This window comes from Diuraphis noxia, unplaced genomic scaffold (genome assembly GCF_037042655.1).
Source record: "Diuraphis noxia isolate RWA-SAM2 unplaced genomic scaffold, SU_Dnox_SAM2 contig0004, whole genome shotgun sequence".
Classification (NCBI taxonomy): Eukaryota; Metazoa; Arthropoda; class Insecta; order Hemiptera; family Aphididae; genus Diuraphis; species Diuraphis noxia.
Window position 1 is genome coordinate 27,944,442 of NW_028301714.1, and position 23,268 is coordinate 27,967,709.

At 28.4% G+C, this 23,268-nt stretch overlaps 2 protein-coding genes across 3 annotated transcripts in view; one reads left to right on the top strand and one right to left on the bottom strand.

Annotated features, from left to right (window-relative positions):
* Window positions 1–1,174: 1,174 nt before the first annotated feature.
* LOC149055913 (uncharacterized) lies at window positions 1,175–1,973 on the top strand. The gene has a single exon (XM_089227521.1). It carries the CDS (start codon window positions 1,208–1,210, stop codon window positions 1,820–1,822), a length of 615 nt encoding a protein of 204 aa, XP_089083647.1. The 5' UTR covers window positions 1,175–1,207; the 3' UTR covers window positions 1,823–1,973.
* Window positions 1,974–10,528: 8,555 nt separating this feature from the next.
* The window catches only part of Trim9 (E3 ubiquitin-protein ligase Trim9), an 81,008-nt gene continuing 68,268 nt past the window's right edge, over window positions 10,529–23,268 (bottom strand). Inside the window, exons 5-10 of one of the 2 annotated variants that reach the window (XM_089225212.1) lie at window positions 21,709–21,741; window positions 20,866–21,005; window positions 16,017–16,155; window positions 14,209–14,433; window positions 12,948–13,120; window positions 10,529–12,837 (exon numbers count right to left, since the gene is read on the bottom strand). In XM_089225212.1, coding sequence (XP_089081338.1) covers window positions 12,718–12,837; window positions 12,948–13,120; window positions 14,209–14,433; window positions 16,017–16,155; window positions 20,866–21,005; window positions 21,709–21,741 — 830 coding nt within the window. In that variant the 3' untranslated portion in view covers window positions 10,529–12,717. The remainder of the gene's footprint in view (window positions 12,838–12,947; window positions 13,121–14,208; window positions 14,434–16,016; window positions 16,156–20,865; window positions 21,006–21,708; window positions 21,742–23,268) is intronic. The other variant, XM_089225213.1, reaches the window with a different exon arrangement.

The window sequence follows — 23,268 nt, forward strand, 5'->3', positions numbered from 1 at the left end:
AGAAAAAATGTCCAATTAATTCAAAATACGATGCTGTATAAATAATTGATGTATCTCAGTATTGGTGTAACTAAATAATTCAGAATTTCAGAATGTAATAAACCAGGATGTAATATACCAGTAATATAATACATTTGTGGAAGTGTACTCAACAACTTCCGAAAGTTTCATTACAATCGGACATGCATTCCCGTTTACATATACCTTTAAAAGATTGCATCATATACGCGAATGATGTCTAACATTATTATTGTCTAGTTTTGTTCGCAATAGTTCAGATACCTTTCTTGGGATTCCTAAACCCCACCACCAAAGTTTCATAGTAATCGGATGAAAGATTTAGTAAAGCATAGAGACATAAAGAAAAACATTAATTTTTATAAATATATATTTCATATAATTTTTTTAATTATATTTTTACCGGACGCTTTTTTTAGCCGAATACCTTTTTTTACCGAATTTTGTGTCTCCACAGGATACTTCTCAACAAAAATAATCTCAAGGGTTTGAAATTATAAATTTGGTCTTAGAGTATATTATTTAAAAATTCCAAAAATTAGATTTTGAATAACTGGATTATTGAAGAAAACAAAGGGGGTGAGTAAACTTGATAATACACTCTGAGTATATGTATATACAAGATAGTTCAATAATTTATATAATTTATAATAATATATATATATTTTTTTTTTCATGAGTATTCATACAATATTATATAGCAATTCTTTTGTTTTATTCTCATTTTTTATTTTTTGTCATATTGCTATGATTTCTAAGGTACTGCCCACAATATAATATATACTACATAATATATTTGCAGTAACTGTTGTAACTTGAATATAAAACAAAAAAAAATAAATAATTATTATGCGTCAATATGGGAGGAGGGGGCTTTAATTGCGTAGGTATCTCACTGGGTTTGATATAGCCTCGATCTTCGCTTTTATATATACGGCATATATTGCATATTATACTGTAGTACACATGTATCATAATATTAGGTATTGAATCACAATATCATAAATATAAACTTCAAAAAGACTATATCAATATGTATAACTAGTATAAAAATGTATAGACAACAACCAATGTACATATCACATATGCAACAAATAAACCTGTAATTGTAAACAACAATAAAAAATAATGATATTTGAACTTTTTATAGTGATATATTATAAACATCGTCATCCAAGCGTGCCACGAAATGGGTGATAAGAAAGCAGTTTACACGCTCCCCATATACTTTGGATACCATTGTTACATCGGTGACGAAATGTTACGTCGTCAATACTTGCAAGACATGGATCGAACAGCTGCTGCGGTAACCGAGGTCGCGGTAACGCCGGGGTGCGACGATCAACGATGTTCGTTCTGGACCCCGTTTAATTCACCACCCGACAAATCAGCCGGAAACGGTGACGAAAAAGACTCGAAAAGCGAGCTCGGCGGTGGCACTCACGCAGGACCCGCGAAAAGCGAGCTCGGCGGCGGCAACACTCAGGCAGGACCTGTGAAAAGCGAGCTCGGCGGCGGCAACACACAGGCAGGACCTGTGAAAAGCGAGCTCGGCGGCGGCAACACTCAGGCAGGACCTGTGAAAATCGAGCTCGGCGTCCATACTCAGACGGGACTCACGAATAGCGAGCTAGGCGACGACACTCGGATAGGACCCTCGAATGCGATGGGCCCACTGAACATCATGGCAGCCATAATACCTTTCGAGTCCACGTGGCCTACAGATGACGTCGATCATCTCAGCATGAGTTCGGAAGGTTCCGTCGAGTTTCATTTCGACGATGATGACGATGAATGGGTGTAGAAAAGTAGAGTCTGTGGATAAAATTATGAGTTAGACGATAAATCTGAAATTTGGATGATAACAACATAGTACCGAGGTCGAGTACTTGACCCTAAGCGACTTTTATTGTAAAATATATATTATCAGAGTTGTAAATATTATTTTTTGTGCTTTGCGGGATTTTAAATAAATTTTATATTTTTATGGATATTTATACAACGCATTTTTGATTTCAACCTTACACGTGGCATGGCACCTCGCTAATACCTATATTCACGAGTTCTTAAAAAAAAAATGTAGATACTTCAATAAAAAATTATAATATTATATAGGTACATAATTAGTAGATGTATCAATGTATCACCCTAAAATTTATCTTTTCTGTTTTATTGCTTCAGTGATTGTTTTATTGCTTCAAGTAGGTACTAAATCCTTATAAGAACACAATAGCTTCAATGATTAATTTCATGATTTACCACTTCATAATAATATTCTGGATAATATATATTTTATGTAAACATAAAGAATTGGATACCAATCAATCGAATAAAATAAAAGCTTAAAAGCCTACGAAATCTAATATAGTTCAGATTGGCAATGGTCTTAAAGTGCTTTCATAAAAAATATGCGCAAAGTTAAAAAGTAACAATCCATAAATGCACTATATAAAATTTTGTTCAAAAGTATTTGATTTAAAAAAATATATATTTGTTAAATTTTGTATTCTTCATTAGCGCTTATAAAATATTGAAACAATCACAGAACGAAAATCTGACCTAATTTTAAATGTAGGGATACAATCTCCGTGTCTTATTTCTGTATATTATCGAGAAAAACTTTAGAAAGATATGATGACGAGAGCAACGACTGATAAGACTTTCTTTACGTAACCAAGGAGAATGTTATAAATTAAGTAGGTATCTAATATAAAACAACATTAATTAAAAAACAATAATTAATTATTTGCCCAAGGTTTATAGATTATATTATATTATATATTATATTATCTATAAACCTTGTTAAATACCAACTAAATGCCAAACAACAGCGATAACACGAGACATTATAAAAATACAATTGTAAAAAGAAAATTTAAATTATGACATAAAAATAATCAAATGTAATAGAAATTTAAATGAAAATAGATAAACTGGTAGATTCTCTATGGTTATAATAAGGTTGTGTTAGTTGAACGAAAAAACATTCGAATTAAATCATTGGCATGAAATTAACTTTAATTGCCAGAAAAAGAAATATAAAATTAACAAATAATCAACAAAGATAATATAATAAATAATAATATACTGATATAGGATCTTCACTATCACATCGTAGAGAAGCCAATATACTTATTATTATTTTATTAATAAAAATACCTGCGATGAGTGATGACATAGGCCATAGGTAAATAAGTTATGTTACAAATATATCTAATTGCAATGATTGAGAAATATGAACGTTGGTTAGTTATCAACAATATCTTTAGGAACGACATTATATTACAAATTTGTGTACATTTTTATAATTTACTGCAGTTTGTTTTGAAGATTCGCTTTTATCATTATTTGCCTTATTCGAATTGATTAGTATGTGAATTACATCGTTTTTGGTGGATAAACGCAAAATTACAATATATATAGGTATATATATACATACCAGCGGAAGTAATGCGAAAGCAGTTCCCGCGGCGTCGTCGGTTCAAAACTGAAAAAAATATATATAAGAACCAATAACCATACTACAGTACTAAACGAGTACTATTTTTTTTTACATAATTATCGTTATTGCAACAATACAACATGCATTTTTAATTCCTTATTCGAAAGCAGAATAATTTTTGAGTATTTTGATGTATAAAAAACGAATTAGGCAGTACAGGCGTATTTTTTTTTATGTATTTAATTATTTTAATTATAAACGCCCAAGGGCATAGAGTACATAATAAGTAGAACAAATTAAGTAACAATCAAAGATATAGAAATGTGAATCGATATAAAGTAAATACATATATAATATATTAATATATAAATAGTAAAAGAATATATAGGTTACTTATTACATCATATAGCTATAGAGCACAAGAATACAATAAGTTAAATGATTATAATTATAATTACAAAGATACATTTAAATTATATAAGAATTAAGGATAAGTATTACACGATAATGTTATTGTTTTTTATTATAAATGTTTCAAGACAAGTTTTTAATCAAGGAAGTGAGTAAAAAAAAAAAATCAAAATTTTCCAGTTTATTATCCAACATTAACTCCGGTTGATCGGAGCAAAAGACAATAGTTTTTTTTATGTAATGGAATCCGAGATTTGGGATTGGAGTGTAATGTGGTATTAGATACCTTAAGAGGGACGTATCCCGTAAAATGTTGGTCTACTACCTACTTCCCTCATTAACTTTATATACCTATTACCTACTGATTATTTATAAATTATAACTTAAAACTTATAATTATTATTAAAAAGACGTGATTACTCGCTTTTAAATGAAAATAGAATAAGAGATGCCCTAGATAATAATCTTGACTTTAATTTCTCTGATAGGGCAATACACTTAAAATTTTAAACTAAAGGAGATAAACGTGATCTGCTGAGCGAACAATTTGCTTTGCTACGCACTTGTACGACGCGCGACGGATACAGCACATGCGGGTGTGGCATCCTATTAATAAAATACAATAGGTAAGGTAATTGTCAGATATCCGATGAAATCAATAGATTTTTATAGATCGAAATGCTCCGATGAATATTTTTCTTCGAAATATGAGATTAAATATGCATGTTATCATTCAAGAGTAAAAACTTAAAAATATGATAACGTTAAAAAATAAAATAGTACGAGAAAAATCACAGGTATAAGTTGACTGTTCTAAATTTAGGTAGGTATGTAAATGAGCCACGAGGTGATATTTGGTTGTGTCGGTTATTCTTCATTATTAATTAAATTTCACTTTTCTAGTATTTTTCACCACTTCAGCTATCAGCAGCTGAACTGTATACACTATACAATATAATAATGACAGGGATGATTTTCCGACCGGACGCACGACGGTGTTTGGAAAAAGGATAAAGATCGATGCTCATCATTTATACTTTGTGTGAGCGTACCTAAATTATACATAAAACGTAATATACATATGTATATAGTTCCTTTTATAATAATGCGTCATTCGCGTACCTATATAGATTAAGTGCTCTTCTCCGTTGCCGCCGAGTCAGCGGTATTGCAGTGGCCGCTGCTGGGGCGGAACGTCGTGGGGGAACTGCGAGGTCGTCGTTGTATGGTGGAAGAGGGTGGATGATGGGCAAAGACTTTATTAAAAAACGTGGTCACGTGTGCTCCAGTGTATGCTGCGATGGTGTCGGTAGGGGTTGGTAGTGGTTGTGGTGGTGGTGGTGAAGGGCGGGTGGCGGACGAGGTGATGTGTGTGCGCATCCGCCACGAAGACAATAGCGGGTAATAATTAAACGGCTTTTATACACGAAAATCTATTCTTTTTTTTCACCCCTCTATTCGACCGTAACAAAATGATACTAAGGTTATAAGTAATACCGATTATTATATAATTATAAATGCATTAATCGTGTGCTTCAAGTGCTGCAGTATGTCTGTACCTACCTTATTTGCATGCCTACTAATATTACGTTCATGATGATGCGTCTCAAATCTATAAGAACCGTTTACTTGCGGCTGATGCCATAGGCGAAACTACGGGTCAGGCCACTATGGCCATGGCCTGACTAATACTAACAGGATAATATACTGAGATAATAAAATTTTTAATTTAAATAAAAAAAACTTATTTTATAATTATAATTTTTCATTTGGCCTGTCCTAATACAATTTTCTAGTTTCGCCTATGGGCTGATCGTTTCCATTATACCTGTCATAGGTAGGTGTAAAGCGTGATGAGATACAGATGGGGGTGGGGCTATAGCCTATTAAGTTTATGGTAAGCAACATAAATTCTAAAAACTGTAGGGCCGGATTGGTATATGTATCAGCCTATTGAGATTTTCACTTTTTAATGAGCGGCCCATTTACATATTCATCACAGTCCCAAAATTACGTCTACAATATTTACGAGCTTATAGATCATAGATGGCTGTTTTAAACGTGATGTTTTTACTAGCACACTCAAACGACCGGTCTAACCTTAAATTGGCTCAACGAGATTTTCACGGTAACTCATCTATCCAACCCAGTCGTAACACAGGACGTAATCTATTAAAAGTTTATTTGCATCTTAACGATAATTAAAAATTGCGTATCATTATAATTTGAAATTTTAGTAGATACCTACATAAAAAAAAAAATATTTCGGTAGTAACATTATTTTAGTATTTAAAATGTGTAATAGGTATGTAAGTAAATGTGTGACGTATATTGTGATTTTTTTGATTTTTTAGTGCAATTAACTTCAATCAATTTTAATAGTATTTCTACTACTAAATCATCCACAACATATAGTTATAATGAATAAACATTAAAAAAACAATTTACCTTTAAATAATTAACAATTATGCACCTTATACATTTCATTTTTGTTTTTCGAAACTTCAGCTGTACAAATAAATACCCGTTAAAAGAAAAAGAATATTAAACAAATGAATTATTAATCAACTCCTTGTATTATTATTAACATTTTCTTGGTTTAGAAATTTAATAACAGCATTGTCGATGTAATATTTAATTATATTTTCTTAAATGTTTATATACATGTACCTACTTTCGGTAAACGTAGGATTTGTTATTTATATTAATCAGTAATCACAGACTGATTCTTTTATAAGCGTGTTCTATAGTATACTTTCACGTTCATATTTCACAGTTTACAATTGCAGTGAATCGTGTTTTACAAAAATCAAAAAATTCAAATTAAATTCATAATTGGTTAGATAAATTACGATTTTTGAGGGAAAAATGCGTTCATGACATTAGCTTGTTCTCAAATACCTAATTGATAAAGTCGATTGGTATTATTTAGCCTCTAAAAAACCATTAAAAAATGTTCATAAGTATAAAAAATCTAACATTTGTAAGTTCCTAAATTAATCAATCGTAAAAGGCCGAAATCTATTGGCACTAGAGCATAGCGAATTGCATTGTTACACTTTTAGAACGATTACTTATAATTTGTAAGTAGGTAATATATAATATTTTAAATTGTTTCTCAAATTATATCTATATTATGATTATACAATTAAAATTATTGAAAAATGCAGTTAAGATTGTTTTTATTTATAAATAAATAGTATCTAAGTATCTATAATAGTTGTTAATTTTTTAATACCTATTATTATATATTATTATGTTATTGTTAAACTCTATTCAATTAATAGTTGTTAATTTCTTAACCTATATACGAGTAAGACAAATAATAATTCCTATTTCTAGTACATGTAATGATTAATATTTAGTACAGCTGTTATTTGATATTTTGTAAAATAAAACTAAATAAAAGGACTTAGTAAAAATAAAATAATTTGTTGTACTTTATTCCTATAGTTATATACGATGTCGACTGTCGAGCACATTAAAATCGAATAAAAAAAAAAAAGCTAGTACCTACACTCAAGCCCGTAACAGAAAAGAAATTTCAGGTGGGGAGGTGATCCAATATTTTTTAATAATATGTGTAGGTAGGATACCTAGGACATTTATTATTTTTACGTTCAAGCATAAACTTGTTCTTATTTTTAGAACATTGTGATGGGGTCCGTACCTCCTTTAGATGCCATAATAATATAATATCATACAAAACATTCAATAGTTAATTTAATTGGAATTTTAGCCATTTGTGACTGAAAATATTTGTACTTAAATAAATTAAATTTGATATGACTATACATTTATGTTTAAGATAAGTTATATTCAAATTATTGTGGTCCATGAAAAATGTATATTTATTTTTTGGCCCTTGACAACAAAAAAGTTGAAAATTATATAATATTAAGCTCCAGGGCTCAGGTTTATAATGTTGTTCATAAGCAAATATAGTACTTATAGCCTATAGATTAGGTATATGTTTTGAAACTAGGAATTTAGCACGCTTGAAGAGTGAGCTTTCTTAACTTTTTATTTTTTGTATACTTACCTATACCTATATTTTTAATGTTTTTAATACATATTTTACCTATATGATTTTAAGTAATAGGGCGTATAATAAGTTATGGGTAACGCTTATAACTACAGAGTTAGGAGGATATTTCAGAATATTTTGCTTTTGATTTATATGGTACATAAGCTACTAAAGAATATTTTAGTACATTTCCGCTATATTGGTTCATAATGTTTATTATATTTAAGAAATATTTTCAAGTTTTTAGTTTAGATTTTTAATTTTAAGTCCTAGTTCTGTAATATCTCGTGAATTGTGATAAATAAATGTTATTCGTCATAATTCATAAAAAAAAAACACACATTATATTTATATACCTACTGATAGGTTATTCCAGACATTATTAAAAATGAAAATAATAGAATAAAATAACCTAAGGTATACCTACGACGTCACTTCACAGAGTAACTGAGTGTCTCGGTGTCTCCATTGATAACTAAATTATTCTGTACTCTGTATAGTCGCACACTCGCATCGTATTTAATTTATTGATTTTATAATTTATGTTATGATTATACGATTGAGATGCCGACCATTGACCAATATAACCACAGACCTGAAAAACTCTTCTATAACGTCAGTAGATGTTTGGAAATTGTTCAGCATATTATATAACACGACCTGCTAACTTTACTTTTGAAGTGGGTACCTATACTGGCTATACTAACTTTACTCCGGAGAATTTAACACAATATATTACTGTACATCTCTTTAAAAACATTATATTATAATCATATTGATTTTGTCATATTTTGCATTGCATACCTATTTAATTTAACAAAATAATAAATAATAAAATATTTAAGATATCTACTAATTATTTTTGCTTTTGACTATCAAGTTATGAATTATGATTTAAAAAATAAATAACAATAAATAATATATATATAATTTTTAATTTTATGAGAATATCAAGAAATTTTATCAATTTTGTAAACATAATAATATATACATTATAATTCAAACATTCTAATAGAATATAAATCCGGATGTTGGTGATAACTCTCTGCTCAGAATGCTCATTACTTGTTACCATAATTTGAGTGTAACTAAATAGTAAATCCTTTTAAGAAGTAATGATTGAGGTAATTGCTAATTAGGTAACTACTGCATTGTAATGTATAATGAAATAGCTTTATACTATTGAAATGTGCTAATGTGACAATTTTTCTGAACATAAAACATAGGTATGTATAAATACTAAATATTTGCAAGATAATTTTACCAAGTTTACAATTTTAAATTTTCATTACAACTATTGTCTACCGAGATAATATTTTTATGAATATGGCTATTTGTAATTATATTTGGGATTTGTTTTGTGTACATGGTTTAGTTTATGCTTTTTAATTTATGAGAATTGAACATTATTAATCAAATTGTGTAGAATTATTGAGAAACTGTTAGATTCATTGAATTTTATCTCTGTCTGAATATACAAATTAAATTTAAAATTAAACTATAGCAAAAATGACTACCTACTATAACTATATGCATTAATTAAAATACATTCAGTTCAGCATTTGAAAATATAATATTTTATTATTTTAACTTATGACATACTTAAATTGATATAAAGACATATTATAACAATATTAATAAATGTTTCTGATTTAATTGGTATTAAATAAAAATTAATTTGATGGTAGTCTAAGGTATGGTATATTTTAACAGCTAAAAATGCTGTGTCTCAAACATGTAGGAAAATCATTTAACAATAATAAATAAACAAATAAACATATTATCTTGGGTGGACTAATGTGGAAAAGTAAACAATCTTCTGCTCAAAAAATAAGATATTATAAAGCATATCAACTGAAATTTAACATTTTAAATCAACATAACAATTTGAAATGTAATAATTGAACTGGATCAAATGAAAACACAATAATTATTAAAGGCATTTGCAGCATATACTGCTTGTTTTTAAGCAGCAGCTTGAACAAATTATTTGTAAAAAAAAATGGAACATGAAAATAATGATAGACCTAAAGGAAAATTATTTCTTAAACACATAAGAACAAGTTTTAATGATCAACGTAAAAAAAAAACGCTTGAAAGAGGTCACGCAACACTGAGGCCAATTCCACGAATGGGCAACCCCCTTCTCGCGTACTTCATTCATCATTGTCTACATCCATAATTATAGTTGGACTTAGCCATAATAAGAAGAGGTACCAATAAAATTAATTACTGAGGATCAATCCTAACTGATATATTAGAATAGTAGGTTTAACCTTAATATGTTTATTCCACACACAAGTACCTCTATAAAATTTATATGTTTTGTAAGTTTAGTCAGTTAAGGTGTAATGTTTAGTAGTTTAGTTTATATATCTTTAAGAATTTAATAATAATTATCTATACATTAAAACATTTTGTTGCATTATTTCATAATTTTTTAGTGAGATCAAATACTTGTTACCTTATTCCAGATAGAATTTATAATTAAATAAAACTAAAATAATAGGGCATAATGTCCTGGACATAGTAACAATATTATACCAAATCTAAATTATATAAAACCGCATATTGATACAACTATAATGTGAATTAAATTACACACTAATGGACGGTAAAAGCTCATGAAGAAGAAGAAAAATATTATAATTAGTATACTTCAATTATGAAGAATAGGTAACTAATTAAGCACCTATACAACATGTCATAGAAATTTGGTACAATTTTATGTAACAATCAATAATTGTTTGTTTTTGTCATTACAACAATTTGAACACATAATAGCTTCTATAAAATGTCTTACATATTTTATTTAAAAACAATTGTTCAGATATGACCTAACACTTTAAGGTGTATATATTGGAGTAGTAAGAGCTTTCCTAGTCATTGGTTCACCACAAAGAACAAAATAAAGGTGTACACACACATGTTTCACACTTGATACACGGAAAATGAAAATGATATACATTCTGCAATAATTATTTGAGGAAGACAATGGATAATATTCATACATTTATAACATAATGATTCAAAATACCATATTATATTCGGTGAATTACAGTATAATATACTATTTAATATTTATAGTAAAGTATAAGAATCAAAAACAACAATATAAATTATTATTGTTTTTCACTTCCAAACTTAAATTTTAAGTATTACAATTTTACAAATAAATCATGTTACATAACAATTAATAATTTTGCAAATAAATCATGTTACATAACAAATTAATAATTATGTATAATAAATTGTTGACATACAATGTGTATAAGTATAATATTAATATATTTTACAGACAAAACTTTACAGTGTATGAATGCACATAATCTATGATCAAGTACACGAGTACAAAGTTATAGCTATTATAACCAGATTATGAATGGATTTATAATCGTAATGGATTCTATAATAAACTTAATTGACACAATTCAACAATACATAATATCATATATATGTGTGTTTCTTTTACTACTACTTTTTTTCAATAGTATTAATTGGAATTTTTGAAAAAAAAAAACAATAGGATGTATTTTAATGTAGAACACCTCACTTGGATTTTAAGATTGAAAAAAATATATGTTTATCTGATGACAAAATTAAATGCTACAATACAATATTGTTGTTAAGCCTTAAATGCGTAATTATATTATTCTGCCTGTTTAGCAATCAAAATTAAGAAAGAAAGCTGAAGCAGTTGTGATGGACACTAATGATAAATGCACGAGATTCAAAAATAATAAATTGGTTGGTTGGATAATTATCATAAATGAGATTTAATTCTCATTTATTATAGACGCGTTAGAACTGAAGCAACGTTGACGTTGGTATTCTACACTTAGTGGTTTCTTGTCGCATATCCATCAGTCTTTATGATAAATCATTATATGAAATCTAAATTTATTTGACTAGATGTATAAAATTATAAACAACTAAACCTATTTTAATCTAACATGTTTTATTTAAATTACATCACTAAAACGTGTATAGGACATTCAAAATACATAACATAATAACACCTTAAAGAGCTTCGGGGTTTTTTGTTTTGTTTTGTTTACACCTGAGTGTTTTGAATAATACTTTGAATGGACTATAGAATAATGAACTGTTGTATAATATAATAATAAAATAAAAAATAGACACATATTAGCTTTGTAAATACACTGCTATGTTATTATAGAACTTAAAAAACTACTAGTAGATAATATAAAAGGCAAAAGAAAAAACAATATTTAGTTGATATGTCTACAAGTTAAAATATATATATTTATATAAACTAGACTAAGGGATCAAAAAGGGATATAGTTAAAAAGTAAAATTAAATAATCACAATAATGGTGCGTCATCATCATAATCGTTAGGTTTGTTTATCTAATTTTTTTTAGATCCAAAACACACCATAAATATTTTAACAGCCGAATAGTATAAGTGTACATAATAACATAATATTACAATCATAATAATGTTATTGAATAGCTAAAAATACATTAGTTTTTTAAACAAATCGGAAGGGGAAAATACGCAATGTACATATTGTATATTGTAGTGATCTAAAAACAAATTTCCCACCCTGTTCAAGTTAAATTTACTCTTGAGATAATGATAAATCGAAGAAAAAAAAATACACAATAATTATGCATATACACATACATATAAATATAAAATATTGGACTCGTATAACTTTGATAGAAACTTTAAATAAAAAATACTCTTATGATTAAAAAAAAAAACCTCATCAATCTATGATACCTACATAGTATTACAACAATTGTATTATTATGCATGTATGCTTTACTCGAATAAATATAATAGGGAAGTTCTAACAGTCTTCTAAGTCACTGGGAGCATCGAGGGCTGTATGCAACGTAACAGCGACACCTCTGTTAACACTGACCGCTGGATAGAAGACGCCATACATACCGTTGAAAGCCACTGGTCCCTATACAAAAAAAAAAAAAAGATACAGACAACTATTGCAGTGAATCCAATTTTAACGTGCAGGCTCAAAGGGTGAAAAGTTAAGCAAATTTTGAACTTGTCGGTCCTCACTTGTGGTTCATCGTTGACAAAGAAAGATAATTGGTGTTTATTTAGGTCCAGGAGAACACCAACTGTGGATCCCACTTGGATGCCCCCCTCACACCTCTGCTCATGACTACGGCAATGCATGAACCAAGACCTCTGCTTGTCGATGTACATGCTCCAACCAGATTCGTCTTTTCCTAAAACAAAATGTGAATTAAAATTTTAACAACGACAACGACAGCCGGCAAACTCTGGCGATGACTCAAAGATTGGAGTGCGTGAGCGGCAAGCTCATCTAGATCAGTAAATCTATGGAAAGGCTTCAGTAATCTTATATCCCTATCCCATATTTCAACACAAAAAAATATATATACCGTGTGTTGGTAAAAACAGGTACCTACACTGTATTATTAAATTATATCCATATTATTACTCAATACTCTATACAGTATACATATTTTTGAATAGTTTGCAGGACATGAAACGATGAAACTAAACGATATTGGATCGTCAATCTGAGTTAAAGTGTATCCAATTTTCACGGACACGCGGTATACACGTTTACACATAATGTTGATTGTACATCATTTTAATTAAATATTCGCAACTATTGTTGCATACAGAATTAAAATATTGGCCTATAATGAATGCCATAATTCACTACATCGAAAATCAATATGCAAAAAATAAAATTTTATATTTAAATTCTCAAAAATACAAAAAATAAATTTCATTTTTTAATTCTCAAAAATACAAAAAATAAATTTCATATTTTAATTCTCTGTACGTTTTCATTTAAAACATGTGTGATAATAATCTGGCATGTATTATTACTATACATTCAATCAAAGCTGAGCAAATCAAAAATTATATCTTAACTCAGTCATGTCAACTAGTCAAGTCGAATCGTCATTAAGTCATAAATAACACAAATACAGTTTGATTTTGGGTTAATTTAATTAAAGTCAAAGTTGAAACACAATCTTGAAAGTTACAAGGCCCTGGCATAAGCCGTCCGTAATAAGCTTGACCGACCGTCAAGTCTTGCCCCACTTACTCCGATTTTATGAATATATTGTAATAAATCTTACAGTTATGTCTTAGTATGGTGTATTTGCATAATATTATTATTTAGTATGAAATATTATTAATATATTATATTATGTAAAATTGCAGGGTGCAATTAAAGTCAATTAGTGTGCGTGACGCGATCCACTTCAGGATTTTTGGAACAAATAATTTGTCAAAAACTGCATTAGATTTATAATCGGCAAATAAAGTATACCTAGCATTTCCTCCTTGGACACATCAAGTCTGGCCACGCCGAAACTAGGATCGGTATCGGCATCAAACCGGTCGATCGTAAACTCCCAGTAATGGACGCCTCTAGAAAACCCGACGCTTCCAAGGGCCACACGGTGCTCGAATCCTTCGCAAGTCACCGTCATGTTGTCGGGCGTGAAGCACAGCTCGGGCGAACTCAGGCACGGGTCGAACGTAAACCAAGCCACTGGAAAAAAAACGCAATCAAAGGTAATTAAACAATCATTATGTAAACGCAGTATAGAGTGCACAGAAGTGTCTACTGTACAACACCTATTTAAAATGTTCCCATCCCCGAGTATATATAATAAATTGATGACATTATATATAATACCTATTTTGAAGTGCCATAAACACCCTAATTATATATTATAATTTCATCCATATTATATGGACCATATATACTCGGGGGCAGAAGAATTGAGATCTTACAACAATTCCCACGTATTTTTCAACTCATAATATTTTAATATTAAAATAGAGCAATATAGATTAATAAACTTAAACTGTTAAACAATCAAAAGCTTTTTAAAATTAATCATAATATGAACAATTTATAAAATTAACAACTGAGTCAACTGACTTTTTTTTTTTTTTTAAATTTAAATTTTAAATTTTACATTTACAGTAATATACCATTCATAAGAAAGCATGAGAGGTTACATATTTGTTCATCAACAAAATGTAGAAAAAAGTGCCTCAGTGTTTTCAACTTTTAATAGAACGCCCTCGCGATGTAATATAGTGACGATACAGCATTAATCGCATTTTAATTTAAATTGTTCTCTGGATTCTGAACTACCAAAGTTTTGCTAAAGTAAATTGAAAATCAAACGCAGATGGTTCAAGCTAAGAGATTGTTTTTGAAATTTTCCCTGATAGATTTCAAGTAAATCACGGAAAAATATTGAAAAATGATGAGATAATATTATATTATAAAACGCTGCTGAACTAACAAAATAATTAAATAATTAAAAAAAAATTTTATTATATAGAATCAAAAAGTTCTCAATCCTCAAAACTATAGAAGTTAAGTGCAATCTCGTGCAAATATTATTTCAACGACAATTAGGTAGGTAATTAAAAAACTTTATTGAATTGTATTAAAACAGCACTTTTCGGTGATGAGCATTTATGAAATGCTTGCACGATAAAAGATTACCGCTAACAGTGTTTCTTTAACTCTATATAATAACATCTAAACATTCTAAATCATCTTCAAAAATCTTATGTTTAATGATTGTTGGTAATTAAATAAAATAATTGAATAGCGGTGGCTTATATAATAATCCAATAAGCGACTTTTCAATAATCTGAGTAGTCAATCATACTATATTCATTGATCTGATAAATTTGATCATTACTCGATATATTCAATACGACATGCAATCCGTTGAATGATACATATAGACTTACCTATAATTCGATAAAACTAATAATAAACAGAGCCTCGATCAATATCGTTTTCTGAGTGCGATGCTTCAATGTCACTTAAAAATTTAAACACGATCCATCCACTAACCACCGAACCAAGCGTACCTACTACCCGATTTCTGTATGTTTAGCACTTTTTCTTTTTCTTTATTAAGAATTATAAAAAAAATCCTATCTAGAGACACGATTTATTTTAATCCAATACTAGCTGTACCTATATACGTGTAAATAAATATATATATACATATTATAAATGTACTAATAATATATTCTCGACAGGAGATCGATTCAGTAACTTATATATATATATATATATTATGCATTATTTTATATTACCTTCAGAAGTTTGCAATCCGATTACCTCGCTGTATTCGCCTTCGCCTGCGCTGTTGAATGCCTTTACTCGAGCGTTGTACGTGCAATTGAAGTGTAACCCGTCAACGGTGCAGATGGTTTCCGTGCCGCAATACACCTCCTGTATATTAGCAAAAACAAATAAGAATTAATTCAACAACATCGAATACCGTTAAAGGTAGGCTTCAGACGAATAATAATTTAATTTAAACCGAAAAAATATACTCATACTTTTAGAGTATTGTTAACAATAGAAAAATATTACCTATAAACGGTATTTTATTTTTGTATACGTTTTATGCCAAAGAGAAAACCACGTAATTTTACAATTTTAAAAAAGTACACAAATGATAAAAATAATGTGTCATATTGAATGCATCCATCAAGAGTGTTGAAACATAAAGAACAACTATCAAATTAATTGATACGTATATAGATTGATGTATTTATACAGAAATTATTGCAAAAAAATCATTCTATGATGATAAAATTTATAATTTTAATTCAAAAATATTTTTAATAAAATAATTAAAATTAGAATTTTAACAGTTTTAATATTGAATATTCTAAAAAGTTAACGGAATAAGAAGAAGAACTGAACTCACAGTCTGCCACATAATCACTGAATACCGCTAATTCAAGGATGAACGAAGACATTTTAACGTACCTAACACATTGGACGCAGCTCTCGGACCAGAAGCTATGATGGCATCGCACACGTTTTCAAATTTTTAGAAAAAATCAATCTATATAATAAAATCTAAAAAAAATGTGTGTACTAATTGTGACTAATGGGCTTTGCTGCTGATGTCAAATATGATCAGTAAAAAACAAAAAGAAATAAGAATACTAAAGGTTCATAGGAAAGTGTAGGTATATTATTTAATAATTGATGAAATTTAATGATTGAAAAAATAAAATTTTTAATTTACAATAAAAATTAATAATCAATTAGGTACTCATCAAAACAATCTCTTATGATAACGAAAAACGATTATTTTCTTACTTTTTACCGTACATGTATTGTTCAATTGGTAAACAATGAAATGGAATTGAAATAATAATATCGTGGTTCACTTACGTGTTACGTAGTGTTAACATTTTAGTAAATAGCAATTTTCCTAGTTCAAATAGCACACGCAACAATAACGTTTTCAATGGTTTTCGTTAAAAAGTTGAATACCGGAGACTACCAATTAATAATTGATAATATATCTACTCGATATAAAACTATTGATTTAAAAAGGATCGTATATTTTCTAGCACAAGTTATACCTATGTAAAGTATTAAATCAGTTTTAACCTTTAGATGTACATTTTCACTAATTTCATATATTTACTTTGAAAAAATATAAAAACTTACAAATAAAAACAAAATTATGGTTTAAAATGTGTGTATTTTATTACATGAGTCATGAAATTGGAAAACAATAGATTTTTTTAATTTTTAACACAATATAGATATTATGTATTCAATATCTCAAATATCACCTACTGATAATACCTATGTCATTAATACTCATTAGTCATTTTAATATTATAGATATGTGCGTGCTGGTATAAATTGTATAACGATAATTAGTAATTGCCACATCAATTAACATTACACCTTAATAAAGAAACCAACTATTATAATATAACCTATACAAAACTTCTAATACCTATATTAACATTTTTCCTGAAAAACAATTATTTTTCGACGAAATTTGTTCCTATCTCAATCATAACTAAAATAAGGTACTTATTAAAACCTTTAAAAATTAATTTAACGGAATTAAACAGACTTAATAGAACTTTGATCGTTTTCTAACGTAGTGTTTTTAGAACGTAAGGTCAATTTCACAGATATTAAAACATATATAAGTACATATCACAAGCCTCCTGTGTATTTATTTATTTTTAAAAATAACTCTCAATAATATAAGACATAAGTAGATTATAATTCACAAATAAAAATGACAAAATGTTTTATTTCGTTTCTTGAACATGGCAACAAGCGAGTAAATAGATATTATTATATTAAGTATAGTGTCGCCTGGAACATAATATTGTGCCATCCCATAACAAATTATCGTCGTCTAAAGGTTATTTTTATAGAATGGTTATGGTTATGGTGATTTCATGAAAATATTTTACTGCGACCAACATAAACATAACTTAAACTCCAAAATATGCCAAATATTCATGTATAAATAGTCAGATGTCCATTTCGAATTCACCATATTTATTCACCTATAAGCTTATGATAACTCAAAAGTCAATTTACTTTCATATAATACGCATTGAACCAACTATAATGAATATATTTATTCGATAGGTTAGCTATATAATACCTATTACTCACTACACGTGTATCTGAGCTTTTAGCAGTATAATTTAATTCCTCTTCGAGTAAATAATATTATACTCGTATATTAGATTATTTGTTTTTTTTCAAATAATTTAAGTTAAACACGAAACTATTTTAAATTGGAAAGTCGTATTGACAAAATAAATGTTATTTGACTATTAGTTGAAAATTCAGTGTAATTATCATTTAAGGCGTAGTATTTACTACACCTTAACGAGTTGTCCATTTGTATACTATGCAAAATAGAAATATAATTGTCATAATATGTACAAAGAAAAAACCATTCCGTAAAAATGAAAAATATACATACTATAGGTATAACAAATAAAGGTTCGTTTAAGACCCGCTTTCATATCGTGGAGTTTGAATTCATTCGTAGTATCTATACGCATATTTTAATATTTTATCGACATTTAAAAACAATTTATAGTGACATAAAATGTAATTTAGTAATCATATATAATACAGTTTCGTCGCAAGTTAAATTAATTTCGATTCAGATAAAACAAAACATATATATATATTATATATATGTATATATTAAAGTTGTTCATATATTATATTTTTAGTATGCATTTTTATATGAATGACATGGAGTTTATGTTGATTTACACGTATATAACTGGTCATAAAAACGAAATAATAGAATATATATTTTGGTCTGCCAGTCACGTTATACAGTTATGTGCACAATATATCAACCAACTATTTTGATTTTTTGTGATATTATATTGTCTATGTGATTTTATGAATGACAAAAATCAATATGTTATATTACTATTCTAAAGTATTAAACCAATTACTATTTATGTATATTCGATATTGTATACACCCAAGAAAGAAAAAATGCGATATACAAAATCTGTTGTTTTCTCGGCGTGTATTATTATCATTATTATTACCTATTTTTTTTTATCACAATTTCGTAGAAACACGCATACCGAATACGTATAACATTGATATTATATGTTATTAAAATCCAATGATATTTTGTATAATATACTGCAAAAGCAACAAAAAAATCCCCATGTGCCGACGGCAATCCTTATACATAACAATATATTATTATGGTTTACATTTTATGGGCCGAAGTATTATTATAGGAAATCCAATGTCGTTCTGTAATTTAAAATCCATCAACGACCAACGATATTGTTTACAAAAATTCCGCATTTACTACAAGTCCAGACACGTCACGATAAAGTTTCCTCTTTCGAACATAATGTACAGCCACTGAGATTGAACATGAAAAACCACCTATCACTTTTCCCCGCCAACGATTTCACTTTTATTGCACAGTATTCTGTAAATCGAAACTTTGTGCTGTCGTATAATATTATGCTATGTTATTATACTATTTTCAACGGCAATTCATAATTTTGTAAAAAAAAATATTGTTTGAAGACCAAAGAATAATGAAACTTTTGTTTTTTCTAGGCGAGCATACAAATATTTGGGGTGGTGCGTTTTATAACTGATTGTAATATATTAATTTATACTAAGTCTGCTTTTAATGTTTTTTTAAATAAAAAAAAACGTTTTTACCTACGGGGTGGTTCATTTAACACGCAAAACATTCATTATTTTAGAAAACAGTACAGATTTTGAAAATACTCTTTTTATTTTATTTTTCTAAAAATTTTGCACGAGTAGCTTATTAGTTAAAAATATTTAAAATATAGATGGTGAGAGGGTAGTATATCAGAACATCTATAACGGGGTGCCCCTATTACCATTCCACAAGGCTCACCAAATATAATACTCGTTCCAAATTTCGATTTTTTTTTAAATTGGAATACTCCAAAATGAAATTCTGATTTGGAATGATAAATTGAAAATGCATGTTCCCTTAAAAAAAATCAATTAAAAAATAAGAACGATAAAAATAGTAACATAATTTAAAATAATGCGAGTTTCATACTCTAATAGGGGTACCTAGATATCGTTTGAAATATTTTTACATTCCCTAACACATTATTTTTGAAAATAATAAAAATAAATATAGGTAATATTTTACCCTAGCGGTTATTGATAATATGATCGGAAAAAGAATGCCATCGTAGTAAAAAAAAAAATTTATTAAATATAAGTAGGTACATCATACACAATATGTACAGCTTCAAATTTATGAATATATCAAGATTCATACGTAAATAAATACATGAAAATTTAATTATAGAAAATCAAACTATAGAGCCGCGTGAAACGAATCACATTGTATAAAATGGTAATAATCTCAAACGCGACAACAATAATAGAGGACGACGACCGATCGTTAATCTTAATTTGCGCAGCACAACCACTCGAGCGTCGATCGACCTATGCCGGGGGTAATTAGTTTTCTTTAATGATTTCGAATATAGTATAGGTATACACACACACACACACACACACACACACACAGTTTTTCGCGAAAAATCGATCCGCCGAGAGGATATAATTGTATATTATTATTATTATTGTTGTTTGTATTGTACAAACCCTGAAGTCTCCGCCGTTGCCGTCGTCCAGTTCCAACACGTAACCTTCGACGTACGAAGAAGCCGGAGGTTGCCATGCGATGGTTACACTATTATTTTCGGCACTGCACTCTTCGGCGATGATCAGCGCTGCACTCGGAGCTAATCACACAAGAAAACCGTGAGTATATTGAAAGACTACACAAATATTATTATATAATTTATTGTAAAACGGCCGAAAACACCGCACCGCGGGTAAGTACAGAATACAGATCAGCTGTGTACACATTACGTGTTATAAAATATGTTATAAAAATATATAACCGTCGCATGCATTTATGAGTTCCATTAAAACCATGATTTCGGGTAAAACTACCGCACAACCATATACTTGGGGATATATTGAAATATATAACACTTCTATTTCGACATGTATGATATATATATATATGGACGTTTTATTGAACGTAAGACACTCATCATTTAAAAAACGATTAACGTTTTTGAAAATATATTTTCTCTCTCTTTGATAGCCATCGTCTTTCAAACGACAATGTTTAATTTTTATAGATCAAAATGATTGCTTCGAGCAATATTCTGATTCAGAATATTAAATTAAAAATTAAAGTTGTCATTCAAAGGACGAACTTAAAAGATGATAACAATAAAATTAATTAATTAATATTTATTTTTCCTACAATCTCGTTTTGTTAAGTCTTAAATCTATATAGATTTAACCTAGCCTAGAAGAAATATTTTTCAAAAACACGTTAATGTTTTCTGGAAAAAGGAGTGTCTTGCGTTAAATAGACCACCCTATATATATTTAATATATATAAAAAGTATTATGATTATAACAATATACCTGTTGCCTTCATGTCTTCTCCATCCCCGATAGCTTTACAAGATTAGTGCAAGCGGTAAAAAAAACAATGGTTTATTTGTTTAGTTTAATAATATAATAATTTATCGGTGTAAAATGCTGCACCCATACAATATATCAACAATCTTGTAAAGATAATATCTGATACACTTTGAAATCAAAATATATTTAAATCGATAAATTTATAAAACTTATATAACTTTTTAGTTAGCGTACCATACTAAAGTGATTATAGAATCAGAATCAATTTCTTCGACAGAGATAATCATATTAATTACCAAAAATTGATTATCGGATATAACTTATTTATGTAGGTAAAAACTGATTTTGCAAATCAATTTTAACAAAATAAAAAAATATGATTTTGTATTAAAATTCTTCTCAATTATTTCTAAAATATTTTTATTTTTTAAATTATCTTTTTACAAGATTGTATATTATTATATGTGTGTCTAATAAAGTGCAATTGTATTAGTCAGTATTATAGGTATATATACATATTTATGACGCATCATATCGTGTGCGCTAAATAAAAATTTATTGTTTTTGCTTTTTACTATAAATCAATATTATAGTAAAATATCATAAATGACACAATTTTTTATGTAATTTTTTTTTTTAAATATTTAAACTTTGCGATTACAATTAATTTCAACAATTATTTAATGTAATGCTAATATATGGTGGTTGCTAATAAGAAAAAATAAATATGAAAATAGTAACAATATATTATAATTAAATTAAAATTCTGCATAGATAAAGATAATACTCGTATATTCAATATTATTATTATTATTATTATTATTACTATTATTTTTTGAGAATATATTTATAGTATCGTATGGATGGTATTCAAAAGAGACAAAAAATGGTCGCGATGTGTTGATAAGCTGAGACAGTTGAAGAGTAAGACGTGACTAATATCACAGACTATTGGATCATTGTGAAGCGTGCAGAGATGAGAATCGTTATTAATGACAGTTTAAAGGAATAAGAAGGAAATCTTGTGTGGCCAAACCGATAAGTAAATTCAATAATTATAAAAAATAAAAAAAAGTCCCCGTTCAAATTAGTTTAGGAATTTTTTTTATTTATAGCTCCTTTTTTACATATTTAAATTAAATTACCATTTAAGTTTAAGAAAAGTTGGTCAGCTCCGACACACAAGTTGCAAATGCGTCATTATGCCATTGAGCTTATATTATATTTTATACATCATAATTTATAAACCCTAGGAAGTTACGAGATTACAACCATAATGATTTTCATTAGCATAACGTCACTAAACGTGTTTTAAGATAGGTACTACAAATGTTTATTTAAGATGAATGTTTATCACTCACCTCTCATTTAAGGGAATTCCAAGAAACCCACCCAGGTGCCTTAAAAAGAACTGATGTAGGAATCTACTCTATCCCTAAACCCATTCTCACGGGGTGTCGTCAATGAGCGACTTCCCCTTCATGCCAATAAATCTCCGCTATACTTATTGTATAACTATATAAATACAGCTAAATTGTATATACATATATTATAAAAACA